The 18,554-nt window shown below is 40.9% G+C and overlaps 1 protein-coding gene across 4 annotated transcripts in view; it reads left to right on the forward strand.

Moving 5' to 3' along the window:
- Positions 1-18,554, forward strand: part of Nhsl1 (NHS like 1) — a 222,046-nt gene that overhangs the window by 107,806 nt on the left and 95,686 nt on the right. Inside the window, exon 1 of one of the 4 annotated variants that reach the window (XM_070010591.1) lies at positions 17,025-17,121. The exons of the other annotated variants lie outside the window; for them this stretch is intronic. Within the exon in view, the coding sequence (XP_069866692.1) occupies positions 17,106-17,121 (16 nt within the window). The 5' untranslated portion in view covers positions 17,025-17,105. Of the gene's footprint in view, positions 1-17,024; positions 17,122-18,554 lie in introns of those variants that run through there. 4 annotated transcript variants of the gene reach the window in all.

Here is an 18,554-nt window from a genome sequence, read left to right on the forward strand (position 1 = left end):
TCAGCTTGCTGTTTACTGTTGCTGCACTCAAGTTGTGTGTGCATCAGACACTTTGTAGAAACCTTCCATCATGGTTTTAAACAATGAGTGAAGTTGACATTAGTGAGTGGAGATTAGATATAGGATGGGTGATGCTGAGTCTTGGAAAGAGGCATTGCTGCATTTCCTCCCTTCCCTCCCTCCCCTCCCCCCACGACTGCCTGAAACTGTAATCTTCTTGATCTCAGCCTCCTGAGTAGCTAGGGCTATAGGGGCAAAAAACTGGCACTCAGCTGTTAGAGCCCTTTCCTAATTCTTTTCCCTGCTCTTACCTTTGTGCCCTTCCTACCACCAGACTACTGGCAGCTCACAACATCTCTGATCTCCTTGAGCATCAAATGTGAACCATTAATTGGAGTTCTTCAATGATTTTACTTCTTAGACAGTGTTTAAAACCTTTGTATTCTGCCTCCCTGCTTGTTACCCAGCTTTCTTCCTCTTCTGCATAGGTATCTTGTTGCTCTCTCATCCTGCCATGTCTCTTGAGCCATCCTTCTCTAGAAATTAGCTCTGCCCACCTTCCTCTCTTCACCTCCTCAGATCTTCATTTAGCAGGCATCCTAGTGATCATCTTACCCTTATTTTGATTTTTATATTCTCCAGCCCTTCTTTTCTCCAAAAGCACTTAACCACCATCTAATATACTCTATATTTTATGCATTTATTTCAAGATGAAGCTATATCTTCCAGGTAGAATTTAATCTGGAAGACAAGAGGGATTTGTATTTTGATTACTGGTGTTTCCCAAGCCTGGGTGAATGAATGGATGAATGGTGATGCAAAGAGCTAGGCAAGACCTCAGGATGTTTTGTATCTGTCACTTACTAATTGTGTGAACCAAACAAGTTGCACAGTCTCTTTAAACTCTGTTTTTATTTCTGTAAAATTAGATAATGCCTATTTACCAAATGGATTGGTAGTAGGTAGGCACAATTTGTTGAATGAGCAGGTATGTGTTTTTATGATGCTAGCTTACTTTATATTTAGTGCTACAGGCCACTGACTATCGCTAGTCAAGTAGGAGAACATATCTTCTCACTAGCATGGTGTATACTATTCTATAGATTTCCTAGTATAAAAGTAAGTGTGGTGGCTCACATCTGTAATCCTAGCAACCCAGAAGGCTGAGATCTAAGGATTGTGGTTTGAAGCCAGCCCTAGCAGAAAAATCCATGAGACTCTTGTCTCCAATGAACCACCTGAAAACAAAGTGGTAGAGCGTAACCTTGAGCAAAAGAGCTCAGGGACAGCTCCCAGGCCCTGAGTTCAAGCCTCACAATTGACCCCCCCCTGCAATTTATATATATATATATATATATATATATGTATATATGTGTGTATACATATATATGTGTACACACACACACACACACACACACACACACACACACACACACACACACACACACACAGTGTTTTGGGAGTGGCTGTATATAGCCCAGGCAACTCAAGAGGAAGCCATGACTTCTTTACCTAATTCTCCAAGTAGTTTATACTGCAATGTTTATGTTAAATTCTGAAGTGAACAAAAATGCTAAATTGAAAGTCTTGTTTGAATCATCCTATCCAGCAATAGCTAGTATTAGACACTATTAATAATATTTTGCATGAATTAACTTGTTTAATAGATACCGTCTAGTTATCATAGTGTTCAATGAAACTAATAATTGACTTGATAAGCAAGAAAGGATCAGATCATTATAGCGAACTGAAAGCTGGGGAGAATAAATTGCAAATGTCCAGACAGAGACCCAAGCTTACTTCTTTAGGCAGAGAAATGACATTGACAGTACCTAGATATTTTGGGATCATACACTCCATGACCTTGGTTTACAGGGAAATGCTCTGTACCGAGTACATGCTTCATTTCATACTTCTGGATTTTCAGCTCTTGGGGCTATTTCCCATGATGGGCTTTTTTTTTTTTTTTTTTTTTTTTTTTAAATGAGTCCTTGGGTTTTGAGATTGCCTCTTGCTTACTGGGTTTGGTATAAAATAACACTTTGAGAAAGCCATGCTAAGGTAAGCGCCTTTCCAGCTGCTGTGTGAAATTGGCTTGAATTTGAGGTTACCTGGAGTGTCCTCACCCAATGACTTTTCCCAGAGAACGCACTCATTAGGGTTAGTGGAATGCGGAGGGACTCTACCCTGTCATTTTCATACCCTCTTATTTTTGAAAAAGACCATGTTGAGAGCAGTATTGTATAGAAGATAAAGGATGAAGGTGTTAATAAACTGGAGGGAAGAGGAGCGAGTAAGCTATATAGAGGTAGATGCTGAGAGACTTTGATCCCATCCTACCAAACAATGAAGTAATGGTCATCTCCGGATATTGGCTGTATTTCTGAATGTAATACTTGTGTGATTGACTGCACACTTCAATTATTTTACACATTTTAAAGGGGGGACAACAGAACAAGAATAAAGGTTTATCTTGTCACTGGTTAAAATAATTCTAGAAGACCAAGTGAAATGGCAAGTTTGGGTTGCTTATGTCTTTATCTTTCTCTGAGGAAAACTTGAAAGCCACAAGAAGCTGAGATTTCAAGAAACTGTATTACTTGAATTTTGTTTACTTTTCCACCAACTTGAAAAAGAAAAACAAATAAATATCGTTAATACAGTTCCTCTGTTCTTTGAGTTTCTTTTACTTTGTAACTTGTAACACTCCTGCCAAAGTAGAAACTTGGTTTGTGGTGTTTCTGGATTTTATTCTGAGATAAGCCAGACTTCTTATCTGGACACAGGTGTGCATTACTTTCAACTTGATTGGTGGAGGATTCTTTTACAAAGCATTCAGGAGACAGTCAGTGAATTTACCCTAGTGGGTGAATGTAGTTGATGTTTGATTTTGTTGCTATTATCAGCTTGCCACATTTTCTTTCTTTCTTTCTTTCTTTCTTTCTTTCTTTCTTTCTTTCTTTCTTTCTTTCTTTCTTTCTTTCTTTCTTTCTTTCTTTCTCTTTCTTTTTCTTTCTTCTCTCTCTTTCTTTCTTTCTTTCTTTCTTTCTTTCTTTCTTTCTTTCTTTCTTTCTTTCTTTCTTTCTTCTCTCTCTTTCTTTCTTTCTTTCTTTCTTCTCTCTCTTTCTTTCTTTCTTTCTTCTCTCTCTTTCTCTCTCTCTTTCTTTCTTTCTTTCTTTCTTTCTTTCTTTCTTCTTTCTCTTTCTTTCTTTCTTTCTTTCTTTCTCTCCCTTCTTTCTTTTTTCAAAACACATTAAGTGTTCTTTCTTCAAAACATATTGTTTTGACTTGCTGGAAAAGAAACTGTGATTTCTACCTTAAAATAATTTTATTGCTGAGTATCAGAACACCGTATTCCTATGATAAAAAGTAGCTTGAATGTGTTTTTCCTGGGTAGCTTCCCAAACCCACTTGTTTATCTTTTAGAATAAATGCCTGCTTGTTATGCCCCAGTGATCCCAGTTTGGTTGGGTGTACAAGCAGATTTTGAGGTGATCAGTCTCAGTTTTTTGCTATTCCTGCTTTGTAAAACCAGAGAGGTTGGGGATCTTTCATTCACACTCCGTTGGCTCATCAGATCTTGGCTGTGTCCCAGATTCTGGGGCATGCGTTGGTTTATTCAGTTGCTCTCTGCTCTTATGTCATTGTAACCTAGAAAGGTTATGTGTCTCACTTGGGAAATTTGGATGGTTATGTTCCAACTCTTAACTAATAAAGGTTTAAACAAAAACACAGTTAGTACATTTTTCCTCTAGTTTCTAAGAAAATTGAGATAGCTTTCTCTGTAACAAATGCTTATTATAAATACAATGCATCTTGACCAATGTCACTCTTTCCATCATTCTCCCTCATCTTTCTCCAGTGGAATTATGGTGTGAATTTTTTAAAAAGTTAGCTTAACTTCCAAAAGTTTTGCTAGTGTCTAGAGTATTATAAATACTCTTGGTTCATGGTCCACACATTGTTATATGTATATGCACACACCAAAAAGCTTTAAGAACTAGCTTACCTTTCCTGTACCTCTACACATATTCTCTCTATCTACTTTTGTTTTAATTAAACCAGTAGTGTCAGTTCTGAACTAATCAGATGGGTTTTTTTTTTTGTTGTTGTTGTTGTTTGAGTCTTGGGGCATAAACTAGGATCTTGGGCACTGACCCTGAGCTTTTTCATTCAAGGCTAGGGCTCTACTACTTGGAGCTACAGGGTCACTTCTGGTTTCCTGGTAGTTAATTAGAGATAAGAATATCAAGGACTTTCTTGCCTGGGCTAGCTTTGAATTGCAATCCTCAGATCTCAGCCTCCTAAGTAGCTAGTATTACATGTGTGAGCCACTGGCCCCTAAACATGATTAGTTTTATGACTCTTTATTAGATCACAGTCTTCCAATGAACTTCTTTCGGTGGGGTTTCATTGTGCTGTGTACTGTCCTGCTGTGTAGAATCATATCACTCTAGTAATATTGAACTCTTCCCATACATCTCCTCTTCTGTCTTTTCATGTCTACATCTGATAGTAATTGGATATCAAATATAATTACTTGTTTTTCATGTGGCTAAAATGTCTTCCCTTCCTACTCCTCCATACAGAGTTTTTTGTTACATAGTTAAGGTTGGCCTTGAACTCACTATCCTCTTCTTTTTCTTAAGTCTGAGGTTACAGTTATATGCTAGCCCATTTATATTTCATATCATTCATTTGATGGTTCTGTGGTTTGGACTCAGGGTGTAGTGTTTGCTAGGTAAGTGTTCTGCCTCTTGAGTTACATCTCCAGTGCTTTTGCTTTTAGTTTGTTTTCAGATAATGTGTTGTGCTTTTGGACTGGGCTTCCTACCAATGCTCCTACCTCCAGCCAATCCTGCTTCCTGCCTCTGCCTCCCTCATAGCTGAGATTAGAGACATACACCACCACATCTGATTTGTTTGTTTGTTTGTTTTGGAGGAGGGGGTTGTACTACTGCTGAGCCATGCTTCTTTTTTGCACTGGCTATTTTTTGGGGGGGTGGGGTCCGGTCGTGGGGCCTGAACTCTGGGCCTGGGTGCTGTCCCTCACCTCTTCAGCTCAAGGCTAGCACTCTACCTCTTGAGCCACAGCGCCACTTCCAGCTTTTTTCTTTTTGTTTATGTGGTGCTGAGGAATCGAACCCAAGGCCTCAGGCTTGCAAGGCAAGCACTCTACCACTGAGCCACCTTCCCAGCCCTTGCACTGGCTCTTTTTAAGTTAGGATATGGATATCTGTCTGGTCTCACACCTAGTCCATGATCTGCCTATTTTAGGCTTCCCGTTGTAACAGATATAACAGGTGTGTTATCATCACACATAGTTTCTTTCTTTTGAGGTGGTGTCTTGTGAATTTTCTATCCAGACTGGCTGGGAACTTCTTTTTTTTTGGGGGGGGGGGTCCGGTTGTGGGCCTGAACTCTGGGCCTGAGCGCTGTCCCTTAGCAATTCAGCTCAAGGCTAGCTCTCTACCACTTGAGCCACAGTGCCACTTCCGGCTTTTTTCTTTTTGCTTATGTGGTGCTGAGGAATCGAACTCAGGGCCTCAGGCATGCAAGGCAAGCGCTCTACCACTGAGCCACCTTCCCAGCCCTGGCTGGGAACTTCTATTTCCCAATTGTAGCCTCCTGTGCTGCTGGGATGATAGGTGCATGCCATCATGCCTAGGTTGAGAAAACATCTCATGTGTCCACTTGGGCTATCCTTGAACTTGGACTCACAATTTCTGTTTTTCAAAATACCTGGGATTATAGGTGTGAGCTACTGGTGCTTGGCTCTGGAATGCTTATTTAGACAAAGTCTTGCTAACTTTTTTCCTAGGTTGGCTTTGAACCACTATCCTCCTGTCCCTGCCCTGGAGTAGCAGTTATTAGACACATGTGCCACCATGCCTGGCCCTCATATCTTTTTTCACATCATCTGCCTTTTCTTTGTCTCTCTCTGTCTGTCTGTCTCTCTCTCATTCTTTCTTTTTTTTGCCAGTCGTTTGGCCTGAACTCTGGGCCTGGGCACTGTCCCTCAGCTCTTCAGCTCAATGCTAGCACCACTTCTGCCTTTTTCTGCTTATGTGGTGCTGAGGAATCGAACCCAGGGCCTCATGCATGCAAGGCAAGCACTCTACCCCTGAGCCACCTTTCGAGCCCCATATCATCTGCTTTTAAAGAGTCAAAATATGGTGACGATAAAAAATGTTTTTGTTAGGTTTTTAAAAAGAGGTAGCCGAGTAAGAACAGCACCACGCACGTGGTATTCAGGTAAGGGGTAGGTTTATTCAGTAGACCTGCTGGGACCAGGCAAGGTTGGGACTCCACGCGGCTGGGAAAGACCTGGGAAAGAGGTGGAAAAGAGCTGAGAAAGAGCTAGAAAAGAGAAGAGAGAGCTGGGAACGAGAAGAGAGAGCTAGAAAAAAGAAAGAGGTAGCCAAGTAAGAACAGCAGCACGCACGTGGTCTTCAGGTAAGGTTGGCACTCCACATGGCTGGGCCAAGCCTGGGAAAGAGAGAGAGCTGGGAAAGAGAGAGGAAAGAGGTAGAAAAGAGCTAGAAAAGAGAAGAGCTAGAAAAGAGCAGAGAGAGAGCTGTCTGGACCTGGGCTAGGCCTTATCTAGGATATGGGCGGAGAAAGATGTGGCCTCATCAAATTCAGATGTGACCTCAGGGGATCAGATGTGACCTCTTCCTGGTGTCCCAGTTGCCTAGGTACTGGGCGGAGACTTTGTGGGGAGGAGGGTGGAGTCTGCTCCCCATCCAGGAGTGGACCTTACAGTTTTTATTATTTAAGGCCAATTCTACTTCCATAAGTATGTTTGGCCCTTAACTTCAAGTAACACCTGGCCTTCATTCATATAAATAAAAATTATATAAAATATGACTCAGGGGGCTGGCCCCATGATGGACCAAAACAAACAAACAAAAAAAAGTAAAATAAAATATAACTCAGGAAGCTGACCTCTTTCCCTGAATTTCTCAGTAATTAGCCACTGATATCCCAATGAGCAAAATTCACATGAACTGTTTAATATTCTGTTGAAATGCTGCCGATCCCCAACATAGTTGGAGGTAGTTGACAGTAGCTGCTCAGTGAGTACTTTGACTTACACACTTAAAAGTTGCAGAACTTGCGGGGGTGGAAGGGGGAATGGGATGGGAAGGGTAAACAAAGGAGGAGGCCACAATGCTTGATAAGAAATGTACTCATTATCTTGCCCATGTAATTGTAACCCCTCTGTACAGTATTTTCACAATTAAAAAAAAAAGTTGCAGAACTAAGGTTGGAGGTGGCTTAGTTGATAGAACAAAATTATCAGGTACTGAGTTTGAGTCCAGGTCTCAGACCTAAAAAAGAAAGAAAGAAAAAGTTGAAGAATTGTTTGAATGCAATTTATATTAATTGAAAAAAATAAAATTTCTGTTACTCAAGCAATGAGGTAACCAAGAAACATTATTTTCCTCTCTGGTTTTCTGAGCACTGCAGAAATGATCCAAGGGGCTCTCCTGAGAAGAAAAGCTTTTGGTCCCACATAGTTAATCTCTGTCTCACATAGTTAATCTCAGAGGTAGTGACAATTTTAAAGATCCATTTGTTTCCTGATTAAATAAAAATGTGCATAATTCTGACTGGATTTTGTTTACCTAAGTAGAGAAGGCAACTTAAAAAATTACTTAGCTCTGACTGAAGCAATGGCTATGCATTTTCCTTCTCTCAGTGCCATTTGAGAAGATTGTTATAAGTATTTGGGAGCAATCTGTAAATCTGGGAATGAAGGGATCCAGGTAGCATTACCTTAACAGCAAGGCTAGGATGTTGGGGCCGGATGGAGTCTCACTGTTAGCCTAGTCTGAAAGAGAGGATCTGGATCTAAAGACCTCAGGTCCTACAGGGTCCCAGTGAGGCTTGGTCTGTAGTTTGCTATATATTGTCTTAAAAGGTATTGTGAGTGTGTTTTGCTTTAAATTTGGCATTCCTGACTGCCCTGGGAAGGTCAAGTGACAGATTCCTTTGCTGACCTTGCAGTGCTGGCTTTGGAAGTCCTTTGTTTACTCTGGATCATGCAGAAGTTTTCCTAAGCAGATGTGCAGAAGGACCAGCAACTTACTAATCATAGCAAAGGCAAATGGAGGGAAACACCGGCCCTTGGTGTCAATTTTATTCTACTCAAAATTAAAATGCATTCTGTTTTCTAAGAATGAAAGGGAGGGGGAGGGGAACACACTCCTAGTCCGCACACTGCTGCTCTTCTTTTGTATGAACTAAAGCCCCTATGCTAGTTGAATAATAGAGCTGCCACAAACATACCTCTAGCGAAACAAATCCACTTTTTACACATTACACTTAATATTTGGCTTATTGGCATTTAACTTTTTCCTCTTGAGTGCCTGGGGAGTTATCAAATAAAAGCCACATTTGCAGAGATATACTGAATAAAAATAGAACATAGGTAAATCCCAGCTATTACCATGAAAAGTGTTGTAAGTTACTTTTACTGGAATTTAGCTTTGCTGACATTATGCTAGAAAGAGGACTGTGAAGTAAAACAAATGAAAAAGGAAAAGGCTCAGAGCGGTCATGTTGGACATGATCAAAGAGGCGGATAGCAGGAGCTGAGTTTGTGGGAGGCCGTGTCCTGGTGGACCTCATAGCCCAGTGGTTACCACGCATTGCAGCACACACTCCACCCCTGAAATTGGCCTGCCAATTTGAGGAAATCATTTTCTTGCTTATTTTTAAACTCCTAAGGACAGGGGAAAATCCTGAAGCAGGGCCTAACTGCCGTGGTTTCCTTAAACCATTATCCTTGTAAATCCTTTCTGGGTCCTGAAGTTACTTCACTATTTCTGAATTTCTGCCTGGCTCCTTAGGAGACTTGGAGGTTGAAAGGGAAGCGATCAGTTTCTTCCTTGGCAACATGTCACCATGGTTAAATAGGGTCAAAAGTTGGCAAGTGATTATTTCAGGAAGGAACTTTTTATAGAAATTCTATAGTTTTTTACAGAGCTCCAGAGTTTTCCAAGTGTACAGTTGGCTTCAAACCAAAATACTTTAAATTTATGAAATCTTAAAAAAAGACCACTACTGTTAGAGTAATCCATTCAATTATCTATGTGGAAATCATCAAGAATCTGGACGTTTTCATTTTTATAGTGTTTCTTACTATTAATATCTTAGTGTTTTCCTTTCTAGCTTTGCTTGATGACTAAAAGTTGTTTGCCTATTCTCTGGGATGAGTTTTTGTTTTATTAATATGTAAATTTGTAGTGGCTGAACTTAAAGTCGTCTTGATTGACTGGTACAGGGACTTAAATAATTTTGAGTCATAGACTGACTTAGGAATGATTTAGGATGGAGATGTTTCTTTTGTTGGCGGTTGATTATTTTAACTTCCTCAGATCATTCAGATGCTTAGGAGAAAATTATACAAATAACTCTTATTTTAGCTTAGTTTTTTTTGGGGGGGGTGAGGAGGAAGCAAAGGGTTTTGGTGAGTCAGCCATCCATGAACACATGGGTGAAATACAGAGCACAGAAGTACAGGATCTTTTATGTCCTTTGACCTAGTCCCTTCAATATGACATATATTTTGGACACTAACAATGCTCCATTGTAACTTAACTAAGAAAGGGAATTTGGGATATTATTACTATGACGTCTTCGGGTATCCTCCCTCCAGCTGGACAGAAACAACACCAATATTCTTGTAGTAGATACTTGCAGAAAATTTTTGTTTGTTCCTATCCCACTTCCCTCATCCTTGAAGTATTTAACTTGGATAGAACGAGAGTAGGACAAACTGTTTTCTGAGCTTGTTCTGGGGAACTTACCTAGGAGGAAATGATGTTTGTGTTTCTGAAAACAAGACCAAGTAATGATGAGTTATAAAGATTCCATGATAAACTTGAACTATCAATGATCAGCCACTTATTCTACAAAAACTTTTATTTTTCCATTGTACAGATTTATGAGTGCATTGTGATAATTTGATATATGAAGTGTTAGGGTCTTTTAAATTCTGACTTTAAATACAGTTATATGTATGGAAAGAGTGTGAATTCATTTAATTTTAAGGAATATATTAAATAGTATAGCTTTTCACAGGAATTAAAGCTATTGGACATCTATGTCTGACCTGGGTTTTATACACTGTCCATCAATGCCTTTTGCTTTCAGCTCTAATAGTGAGGTACAAATCTGATTTTCTGTGCTCTAGGTATACTGCAAAGCATCAGAAGATGAGTGTGACTGAGCAAGTCTTGGTTGAGGAGCCTGCATGCTATGTGGGTGGTGATGACCCTCACTGTGAGAGCAGATGAATCAAGTGTGTGGCTGTAGTGCAGAGTTGGACTGATTCTACTGGTTTGAGACACACTGGAAAAGCCAACAACTGGGGTGGGGATGGGGTTGCCTTCTAGACAAAGGAAATCATAATCTGATCAAAGCAGCAGGGCTAGGAAAACATGGAATATGGCACAACTCCTACCAAAGGGACCACTTCAGGGGTTTGTCTAGACTGGAAAAAGACTTGAGTCTAAGTCCAAAAGAGCCTTTATTGCTAGACGAGAAGTTTGGGATTTATAAGTTCTCTTATGTTTTTCTTATAAGTGAAAACATGTCCCTACCCCCATGAGGGAGAAATTGGAGCCACTAGAGTTCTTTTAGAAAGATGTACTAGCTGGGACTGGGTAAGGAAACAAGCCAGAACAAAATGATAGGTATCAAGGAGTATTCTGCTTTGAAGACGCATTTCAGCCAAAGGCTCTATTTTTTTTTTCTCTTGTTTTCTTTTGAAGAGGAAACATTTATGTTGGCTGGTGACTTTGGAAGTTTAAAACCATTATCAGTAGGTTCCATTGATTTTAGGCCTGTGACAAGGCAGAAACATCCTGGTGGTTGCTCACCTTATGGCAGCCTTCTGAGGGATGATACTAGGGGAGGAACTACATATTGAAGCCAGGAGCTGGCTGAATGGCAACTGTTGAATGCTGCAACTGCTTCTCAGTATCAGTGTGCCTCCAAGGAAATGGGCAGAGTGAGATCCTTGGAGCCCAGCAGACAGCAGCAGGAGTCAAGGCAGTCTACCACTGCTGAAAGTGGTCAGAGAGGCTATAAGATTACCTCAGTTAAGAAAGCAAGTCAGCTTGCAAGCAAATTATTATGTTCCCTGAGAAGAGGGAATCAGAAAGCCCAAAGATTTTATATATATATACACACACATACATATATCACATACATATATATTTACATACATATGTAGTTATGTATACACACACACACATATTTGATTACTAGTAGAACTAGGATACCATAAATGAGATTAGACACAAATTTCAGGGAAGAGAGTCAAATGAAGGGGGCTTTCTTGGTAGTGATGTCAAGGAGTCTAGATTTGGCTGTGAAGAGTAAAAAAAGTTACATTAACCCTTAAGAACTTGTTGAGGAGAGCATATTTTATTATTTATTTATTTATTTTTGGGTCCGGTCATGGGGCCTGAACTCTGGGTCTGGACATTGTCCCTCAGCTCTTCAGCTCAAGGCTAGTGCTCTACCACTTGAGCCACAGCGCCACTTCCGGCTTTTTTCTTTTTTGCTTATGTGGTGCTGAGGAATCGAACCCAGGGCCTCATGCATGCAAGGCAAGTGCTCTACCACTGAGCCACCTTCCCAACCCAAGGAGAGCATATTTTAAAATGTCCAATTAGGGCAAAACTCCAATTCACTGGGGAAGCAGAGTGATGTGAATGGTGCCTGAAGCCAGGTACTACAGAAGAATCTCAGCATTTGCCCAGTTGCTTTGGAATGCCATAGTTGTTTGTGTCTTGTACAGTACAATCCAGGATATAGGCATTTGTCAAGAGAATGATGAAGTTTGCCCTTGGATCCAGGCAGGTCAGGTCTGGCTCCAGAGTGCAGACAAATGAAATAGGATACAGGCTCAGGTCATGTTAAGAGGAGGAAGCATCCAGAAAAAGAACTGTGTTCCAGCCAGGCACCAGTGGCTCACACCTAGAAGCTTAGCTACTCAGAAGACTGAGAGCTGATGATTGTGATTCAGGCCAACCCAGGCAGAAATCCAAGCATGAGACTCTTCAAATAACCACACATATACATACACCCCAACAAACAAAAAAAGGGAAATGGAAGTGTGGTTAAAGTGGAAGAGCACTACCCTTGAGCAAAAAAGTTCAGGCCCTTCGATCAAATTCCAGGATCGATGGCACATGCACACACAGGCATGCATGCACACACAAGAAAGGGGTTCCAGATTTTCCTGCAGCTGGCCAAATTGGGGGCCCAGGTCTGTGGACTAATTTTCCTAACTAAGGAGGGGTTGGGGTATAGCTCACAGGTAAAGAGCAGGCTTAGTATGCACAAAGACTTAGAATCAATCCTTTGCACCACTAAAGTAATTAAGTAATTAACCAATCAAGAAAATATTAAATTAGCAAAGTTAAAGTTACAACGCTTTAATTCTTGTGTTCTTTCTTGGTGCCTATGACACAGAATATCTAGCACCAAAATGCTTTTCTGAAAGAAGACAAATGTTCTAGAAATATTCCAGAACAGTATAACAGTAGGAGGGCTGGGGATAATAAAAATTTAGGTAAGTTTAGTTGAGTAAACTAAACTTTTAATTTGAAGGTTACAGGTGCCATCAGAGTGGATTCTTCCCAAGGAAACTGGACTAAATTCCAACCGGTTTATTCTCATCTTTTTTTTTTTTGGGGGGGGGGGTCCAGGCATGGGGACTGAACTCTGGGCCTGGGCGCTGTCCCTCAGCTCTTCAGCTCAAGGCTAGTGCTCTACCACTTGAGTCACAGCGCCACCTCTGGCTTTTTTTTTCTTTTTGCTTATGTAAGGAATCGAACCCAGGGCCTCAGGCATGCAAGGCAAGCACTGTACCACTGAGCCATCTTCCCAGCCCCGGTTTATTCTAATCTGGAAGGTGTCAGTCTCTTACAGTGTAGGGAGAAAAGGCAACATCACTGGTAAGTGGACATATGTCTCTGGGTAACCCTGACTTAGATATTATTCTCTGAAAACTTTTGGCTGTGCATGTGGGTACCACTCCCTCTTTTACAGATGATCATAGTGTTAAAGTTTAACATGATGTGGGATGCTGTAATTCTACAAGGGAGAAAAGTGGTTGCCGCCCTAGCATCAGGCTTGGCCAAAGAAAGACCTTTGTCCTGCCCAGAGGGCTGTAAACTGTGAGCCTGTCCATCTCACCATTTCCTGATGAAGTCCTCTTGTATATTTGTTTTGTAGTCTCAGTGTTATTGGGCAGTATTATTGGTAACAGATGGCATAATCTTAATGGATAGTTCTTTTAGTTTTTTTCAGAGTTTAAACAGTGTAACTCTTCATGCTTTATTTGCAGTTGTCTGATAGGGGAAAAAAAAAAGAGGGGCGGGATTTATTTATTTATATCTCTGGATGTGGTAGCTTATACCTGTAATCCCAGCTTCTTGGAAGGCTAAGACTGACATAATTGTAGTTTGAGGCCAGTCTGAGCAGAAAGTTCAAGGAACTCCCTTCTCAACCAATAAGCCATGTACTCTAAGTACATGGATAGAATGATTGCAGTCTGGGCCATCCCATTTCCTATCTGGAAAATACAAAAAGCCAAAAAGGCTGGTGCATAGTTCAAGTGGTAGGGCACCTTGTCTAGCAGTCACAAGATTCTCTTGAGTTCAGATGTCTCTCAGACTTCTGAACAAACAAACAATCCCCAAAAAGGTTCTTTAACCTGCTAGTTTGGGGCTGGGAAGGTGGCTCAGTGGTAGAGTGCTTGCCTCACATGCATGAGGCCCTGGGTTTGATTCCTCAGCACCACATAAACAGAAAAGGCTGGAAGTGGTGCTGTGGCTCAAGTGGTAGAGTGCTAGCCTTGAGCTGAAGAGCTGAGGGATAGCCCTCATGACGGCCATAAATAAATAAACAAATAAGCAAGCTAGTTTTTACTTGACATTAATAAAAATCCATTCTACTTCCACTGCTTGAGATGAATGCTGTGAACTTTATAGTTTTGCTACTTTAATAGAAGATAATTGTGTTGTCTGGGAGTGTTATGTAATAGGAAGATTTCTTTTCTTTTTTTCTCTCCATGTAAAACTTTAACCCTGGGAAATAACAGGATAATGGGAGTGGGGCGGGAGGTCTTAAACCAATGTAAACATAGGAAACATAGGTTATAATCAATTTTAAAAGAGAGAGAAAAAAGCTCTCTTTTCCATATTCTTGTCTTTCTAAAATATGTTCATGTCTTGTGGCTGCTGTTCCAAGTCACCTGGGTGTGGTGGCCTGAGACAGGGATGTTAATTCTCTTCAGGAGGCCATAGTCTGAAAGCAGGACACCTCAGAGTCACATTCTCTCTGAAAGTGCCAAGGAGAATGTTAGTCTGTTCTTACAGCCTGGAGTGGCATTGGAAACTCTTTGCTTATGTAGCACATCTCTTTGCCCATTTCCCACAGATCTTCCCAGGGTCCCTTTTTCTCTTACTAACCCACTATAAACCAGTACTGTCTTCATCTTTTCCTTAACTGCCTCTGCAAGGACCCCTGTTTCCAAATGAGGTTGATTTCTGAGGGTAGATACAATTCATCTTACTCCATTAAACTATAGATGTTTTGGGCTGAGGTGTGATTCAAGTGGTAGAGCACCTGTTGAGCAAGTGCAGGGCTCTTGAGCTCAAAGTCCAGTATCATGACAAAATACAATTAAAAGTGTTTTAAGTGGGTTAACAAAAGTAGCTTAATTAGATGGTAATAGACAAGAAGCTTTCATTGATCACTGTTTTGTGCTTTCTTCTAGTATAGTTTATCAACACTGAATTATAATTAATGTATCCCTCCTCTTACTCTATCTGTCCCCTACTCCTGTGTAATGAACCTAGGCCTCATGCTTGCTAGTCAAGTATTCTACCACTCAGCTATGTCACCTCACTCATCTAAATGCACTCCATGACAATAAAATAGACTCACCCTTTTCTAACACAATTTTCTAACATATTGCACCTAATTGTGTGTGTGTGTGCAGCAAAATAATTAACAAGTTAGGATGGAATTTAGTCTCTTTCTGTTTAATCTTCGTATTCACAGGTAATGAATGAACTGCTATAGAGAAGTTATATAGAGATGTGACTGGATTTTAGGTTTTCTTCACTTTCTCACCTAGTGTTCTTTCCTGGGATAAAGTCACTTCTTAAAAAAAAAAAAAGAAAAAGGTTTAAACTGAGTATTTGTAAAATACTTAAACGTCTTAAATCTGCCGGGTGCCGGTGGCTCATGCCTGTAATCCTAGTTACTCGGGAGACTGAGATCTGAGGATCATGGTTCAAAGCCAGCCTGGGCAGGAAAGTCCGTGAGACTCTTATCTCCAATAAACGACCAGAAAACCTGGAGTGGAGCTGTGGCTCAATTGGTAGAGCGCTGGCCTTGAGCTGAAGAGTGAGGGGTAGCGCCCAAGCTCAGAGTTCAAGCCCCATGACCAAACAAACAAACGAACAAAAAATCTTAAATCTCCAAGGTAGGATTTTCTTTCTGTATGTGCAATTTTAAAAGCCGAATCTAACTCAGAAGAACCACCTCAGAAACCCCTTGGCAATCCATGCATATAACATGGAAGACTGCTGAGATAGCAGAGGACAGAGAATGACTGACTGTTCTGACCCACTATGGAAAGGTAAGAAGTGGCCCAGTCAAGCGGCTGGTAGCTAGGTGACCAAATTACCTCTTGGCTACTAAATGAGATGAGCAGTTCTGTTCTGAAAATTGCTATCATAGTCTATCCATTCTACCTTCAAGTCGTCCCCCTCTACTCCCCTCTGCCAACTTGCTTCTGGCCACAGATCTCATGAAATCATAGCAACTATAGCTCTGACTTCCTCAAGGTAGATAATTTATTAACCAGCTGCTGTTGGTGATACCAAAAGGGAGCAGAAAACTCAATTAGGATCTTGAAAGCAAAAAGAACAGAGCATCCTTACTGTACAGCTTGGGCTGCTGCGGACACTGCAGTGCACAGATGCATGGGTTGGTTTGTGAGTCAGTTTCCTGCATCCTGTGGAGTCCAAAGGAAGACCTACAAGCCGCTGGGGGCTGGGGCCCTGGTACACAATGGCCACTTCCTGCAGCCAGGAGATCTTCAGTGAATCAGTGACTCAGGGCCACTCCAGGCTCAGATGGCACTTTTATACCGGGTGCTTCTGAGACAACATCTATAGCAGGCGTTCTCTTCTTTCACTTCCAATGTTCAAGTGTTCACAGAAGGAACCCTGAACTTGACATATGAGTTTAACTCTGGGAGGGAAGGGAAGAAATTACATGACCTGATTGTGAGGACAGTTATTAGAAATTCACATACTCTGGTGTTATTTTTGTTTCTCCATCTGAAAATTTTAAAAAGACAGGGTCATAGAAGTGAATGCCCCTGATTTTTTTTATCCTAACATTCATTTATCCTAACATTCATAACACTAATAGCAATGACAATAATAACAGTCAACAATTACCTAGTGCTTGCCATTGGACACTAGACGAGCATTTCACACATAGTTGCTCATTTATGTAGACTCAGACAGCTGTGTGCAGAGTTTCATATTGTGTTAATTGTGTACAGAGCATTGGCCAGAGAAGCAACAGGGATGTGAAAGAGCAGTAAGTCATAATTAATGGCACACAGTGAAGCTGAATCGAGTGATTTCTTTTTTGTACTGCTGATCACATGAGGAGCCACATCTGCTGTGGTGATGGAAAATGGAAAAATGCTGAGAGATGAGCTCAAACAAATGGACTTGCCCTTGGGCTGGGCCGTCCTGGTCTGGATCCATGATGACTGGCTGAGCCCTGGCTCTCCTCCCTTTTCAAGAGGTTCCTGGGCTGGCCATGGTGTGAAATAACGGAGGAGAGATAGGGAGGTATCGGCAGCCCTGCCCAGAAAGCTGGGATTGGGCAGTAGCTTCCTGCAGTAACGCTGGCTGGCTGGCTGGCTGCCCTGCACTCGCTCGGCTGTGGTGGTGGCTGTTGAGGAGGTGGGTGGGAGACAGCTGTGCCTAGCACTGCAGCCTACATCGGCTCACACAGCACCAGCCCCTCCATGGAACTTCTGCAGAATGTTCTGCCTGAAAGGTGAGGGGATTCTGGGTCTGTTTGGGAAAACTGTCATTTAGCAGCAGTTAAGACACAGGGTGGGTTCCTGTTTAATCCAAGTTTGAGAGAGTTTTGAAAGTAAAAAAGTTGTTGTTGTTGTTGTTGTTGTTGTAGCAAACAGGAAGAAAGACCTCCTGCTGGGGAGATGGAATTCTCTCTGAGACAGAAAGGGTATTTCTCTGCTTGGATGTGTTTTGTATGTCTTCTGTCCTAGGCAAAAGCTTTTAAGAGAAAAGGAAGGCTTTTTAATAAGTTCCCTTAAGCATGAGTACTTTACAGTTGTACTGAGTCCTATTAACTTTTCATGTCAAGAATTACTCCTTGATTGCAATGTTGGAATGAATAGAAAGGGGGAACATGGCTTTAACTTTTAACACATCAATTCAGGCGTGAAGTCAGTTCCACTGTAGGACATATTTCTGTGGCATCGGACTAAATGCTTTCTAAGTACTGTGAAGATGGTGAATACATGTGTGTATAATGATTGATTTCTTGATTCATCAAGCATTTTCTACTTTTAGTTATTTTTTTTCCCTTTCAGCCTTATTTTCTCTTCCAGCTCTTGTCATAGTATAATTACTTGAGACGTGTGAAAGTGTGTTTTCCTATGAGAATGAGGGAGGCTGAATTTCCTGGGAACTGAAGTACTCTATTTTGCTCATATCTTTCAGCGTATGTCATTTTACGGATGTGAAATTCTTGTCAGCTTTTCAGTTTGGGGAAATAAACTGGTTGTAGCCTGTTTGCTTTGTGGATGACTTCTTTGTTCTCAAAGTTTGCTAATGAGATATAGGCATTGATTCTATGTTCTCAGCCTGGGTTAAAACCCACCAGAGTCTTTAATATTATACCTCGAGTTGAGCATATTTGTTTATAGAGCATGTATGATCAAACTGAGGGACTAAGAACAAAAAGTGTTCCGTTATTACTGTAGAGTATCTAGTTGCTTTAGGCTGAATGAATTTGAGAATTTTTGAACCTATTTATCTATCATGCTGATTCTGTTGTTTGGGTCATGTATTCTTGCTCAGCTTTTTCACACATGTCTTGTGTTCTGCTGTTTGAGTCTAGCATTTTGCTGGTTAGTTAGAGATAGACTCTTGGACTTTTCTGCCAGGGCTAGCTTCTAACCTTGATTCTCAGATCTTAGCCTCCTGAGTAGCTAAGTTTACAGGTATGAGCTACTAGAGCCTGGTTTGTAAAGTAATTTTAAATGAAAGGTATTACTAACTCTCATGGAATTAAGAAAAAAAAAGTTTAACTATAAAAATGAACAGTAGTATTGGCTAAAGGAACATGGTAACGTAGTATGATTTCCACAGTGCAGTTGAAGTCATTATGATCTAATGCTAGCTCAAGGTTTAGGATTTTTAATTGAATGCAGGTGTAGAATTATTGTCGAGTATTACTTA

The sequence above is a fragment of the Dipodomys merriami genome, unplaced genomic scaffold (genome assembly GCF_024711535.1).
Source record: "Dipodomys merriami isolate MVZ:Mamm:240054 unplaced genomic scaffold, mDipMer1.0.p SCAF_8, whole genome shotgun sequence".
Taxonomy (NCBI): domain Eukaryota; kingdom Metazoa; phylum Chordata; class Mammalia; order Rodentia; family Heteromyidae; genus Dipodomys; species Dipodomys merriami.